Source organism: Ostrea edulis, chromosome 5, assembly GCF_947568905.1.
Source record: "Ostrea edulis chromosome 5, xbOstEdul1.1, whole genome shotgun sequence".
NCBI lineage: Eukaryota > Metazoa > Mollusca > Bivalvia > Ostreida > Ostreidae > Ostrea > Ostrea edulis.
The window spans coordinates 45,367,933-45,370,432 of record NC_079168.1 but is presented as its reverse complement, the minus strand read 5'-3'; the positions used below and the strand labels follow the sequence as shown (position 1 = coordinate 45,370,432).

At 35.9% G+C, this 2,500-nt stretch overlaps 1 protein-coding gene across 1 annotated transcript in view; it reads right to left on the bottom strand.

Annotated features, from left to right (window-relative positions):
* The window catches only part of LOC125652035 (potassium channel subfamily K member 1-like), a 15,267-nt gene that overhangs the window by 6,958 nt on the left and 5,809 nt on the right, over window positions 1-2,500 (bottom strand). The window contains exon 2 of the mRNA XM_048880925.2: window positions 1,630-1,773. Within this exon, the coding sequence (XP_048736882.2) occupies window positions 1,630-1,773 (144 nt within the window). The remainder of the gene's footprint in view (window positions 1-1,629; window positions 1,774-2,500) is intronic.

The window sequence follows — 2,500 nt, the reverse complement described above, 5'->3', positions numbered from 1 at the left end:
AAAATTTTATAAAAACATGCTTATCTAATCAAAATCATATTTCTTAGATCTTCTCCATTAGAAAAAGGATCCAAGAAGTCTGATTTCAAATACAGCTTACTCCATTAACATTGAAATATTTCTTATTTTGAAATACAATTAATTCCAGTTTCTTATTTTTCTTTGCATTAAAATATCAGTTAATTTGAAATCACTTGTAATGAAATATATCTCCATTTGAAGCAATTTAGCAATCTGCTGAGCTGAAGGTTATATTAAAATACTTCATATCTATCATCATCAGGGTCGATGAATATGTAATTATGCAGGTAGATAGGGGTCCAGAAAACTATTCTTTACCCTAGACATTTTAATTGCATGTTTTTATATCTACATACACTGTGTGAATTTTGCTTCATTTCTATTGATAGCAGTGCCAAACCATTTCAAAATATTGAGGAGACAATATCTTATGTCCAGAGTGGACTGACCATGTGACCTAACAATCAATAGGAGTCCTCTAAGTTTGGTATCAATCAAGCATTTGATTCTTAAAATATACCGGTAGGAGACAATATATTATTATGTCCAACTAAACCCTTGACCTTTGACCAGGTGACCTCAAAATCAATAGGGGTCATCTATTCCTTAAGATGTACCAGTGTACCAAGTTTGATGTCTGTCAAGCAAAGGTTTCTCAAGATATTGATCGGACAGTATATTCCTACGTCCAGTTTGAACCTTGACTATATGATCTCAAAATCAATAGGGGTCATCTTCTCCTGAAGATGTACCAAGTTTGATGTCTGTCAAGCAAAGGGTTCTCAAGATATTGAGCGGACAGTATATTCCTATGTCCCATTTGACCCTTGAACTTTGACCATGTTACCTTAATATCAATAGGGGTCATCTTCTCCTGAAGATGTACCAGTGTACCAAGTTTGATGTCTGTCAAGCACAGGGTTCTCAAGATATTGAGTAGACAGTATATTCCTATCTCCAGTTTGACCATTTGAAAAATAACAAATCCGACAGTGTGTCACTTATAACTAATTTAGAAAAGGTTTATATAGGTTTTAACTGCATCAAGATCAAAATCAAAAAATCTATTTTCCAAAATACAGTGCTCTCTCTATATATTACCAACTTTTGTTCAAGACCAATTTGGGCAATATAACGAATTCACCATTACTGACAAATCACTGAACAGTGAAAAGAAATTCAATTTGACATATGACATTATGGGGGGTTGGCATTATAACTGGGGTGCTAACATGGGGAAAAATCTGTTCTTTTGGATTTTCAGGCAATAAGAGGGGGTGGCATTTAATTTTGCACTATAATGGGGGGGGGGGGGGGGGGGGGGGGGGGGGGGGGGGGGGGGGGGGGGGGGAGGGGAGGAGGAAATATCGAGGGAGCACTGTACATGAAAAAGACCAACTTCGTTTATAATCGGCTAGTAACTCAATTTCAATTTACCTGGAGAAAACTGTAGAATAAAAGTTATACATTGCATACAAAAACACACATATCATTATTCCATAAGAACTCAGTATCTACATTTTTAGTAGCTTATGTCTGCACTCTACTTCATTACAGAGACTTTGTAGTATTTTTTTTATATATATTGTTACAATGCCTTTTCAATACCTATTGTTGTAAGGAGAGTTCCAGCAAAGAAAATAGATTGGCCAAATGTCCAGTTTGGTTCAGACATGGTAACATTTTTGGTCGCAGACACTCCTCTGTTAGTAGCTGAAACAATGCTTTCAATGAACTTTTCCAATTTGTCATCTAAAAAAGAAATGCAATATTGACATCAAATAAACATATTTCAATCTGTAATGTCAATATCAACATTAAATTGTCTGATCCTCCTGACATACTGCAGTTTGAAGAAGACTGTTGAACTGAAGAGCTTCTGACCTAACATGAATGTATTAAGATACAACACCTGTCAGGGATAGACTTAAACTTTTCTTCCTACTTGCCCTTTGGGCAAGTAAACTCAAAGTTTTACTTTTCCAAATGAAAAACTTAGTTGTCCGAAATATTTTAGACTCTAATAAGCCTGTCAACCAGTAACTCTCATTATCTCTCTCTGTCAATTGGTACGATCAACTAGAATGGGCCTTCGCTATAATCTGACGATTTGGTAAAGAAAACAACAATTTATGGAGTTGGACTTTACTTTCTATAAATATTTGATATTCATCAAGCTTAACACAATTATTATAATAATTACATTTCCTACTGAAAAAATCATTTGCCCCATCGGGCAAGTGTGTATTGAGTTTCACTTGTCCGAACTGGGTTTTCACTTGCCTCGGGCAATCGGACAACCGTTAATGTCGATCCCTGCCTGTGCTAGTGACAAGTGAACTGGGAAAAGAGGAGTGGAGTCAAAGAACTGTTCCAACAGGACTTCAAATACCCCCTGCAGGACCAATTGTGGGAAATAGTGAATTTGTGCTCGTTGATGAATATATGGTTTTTGAGATATACTATGGACAATCCAATG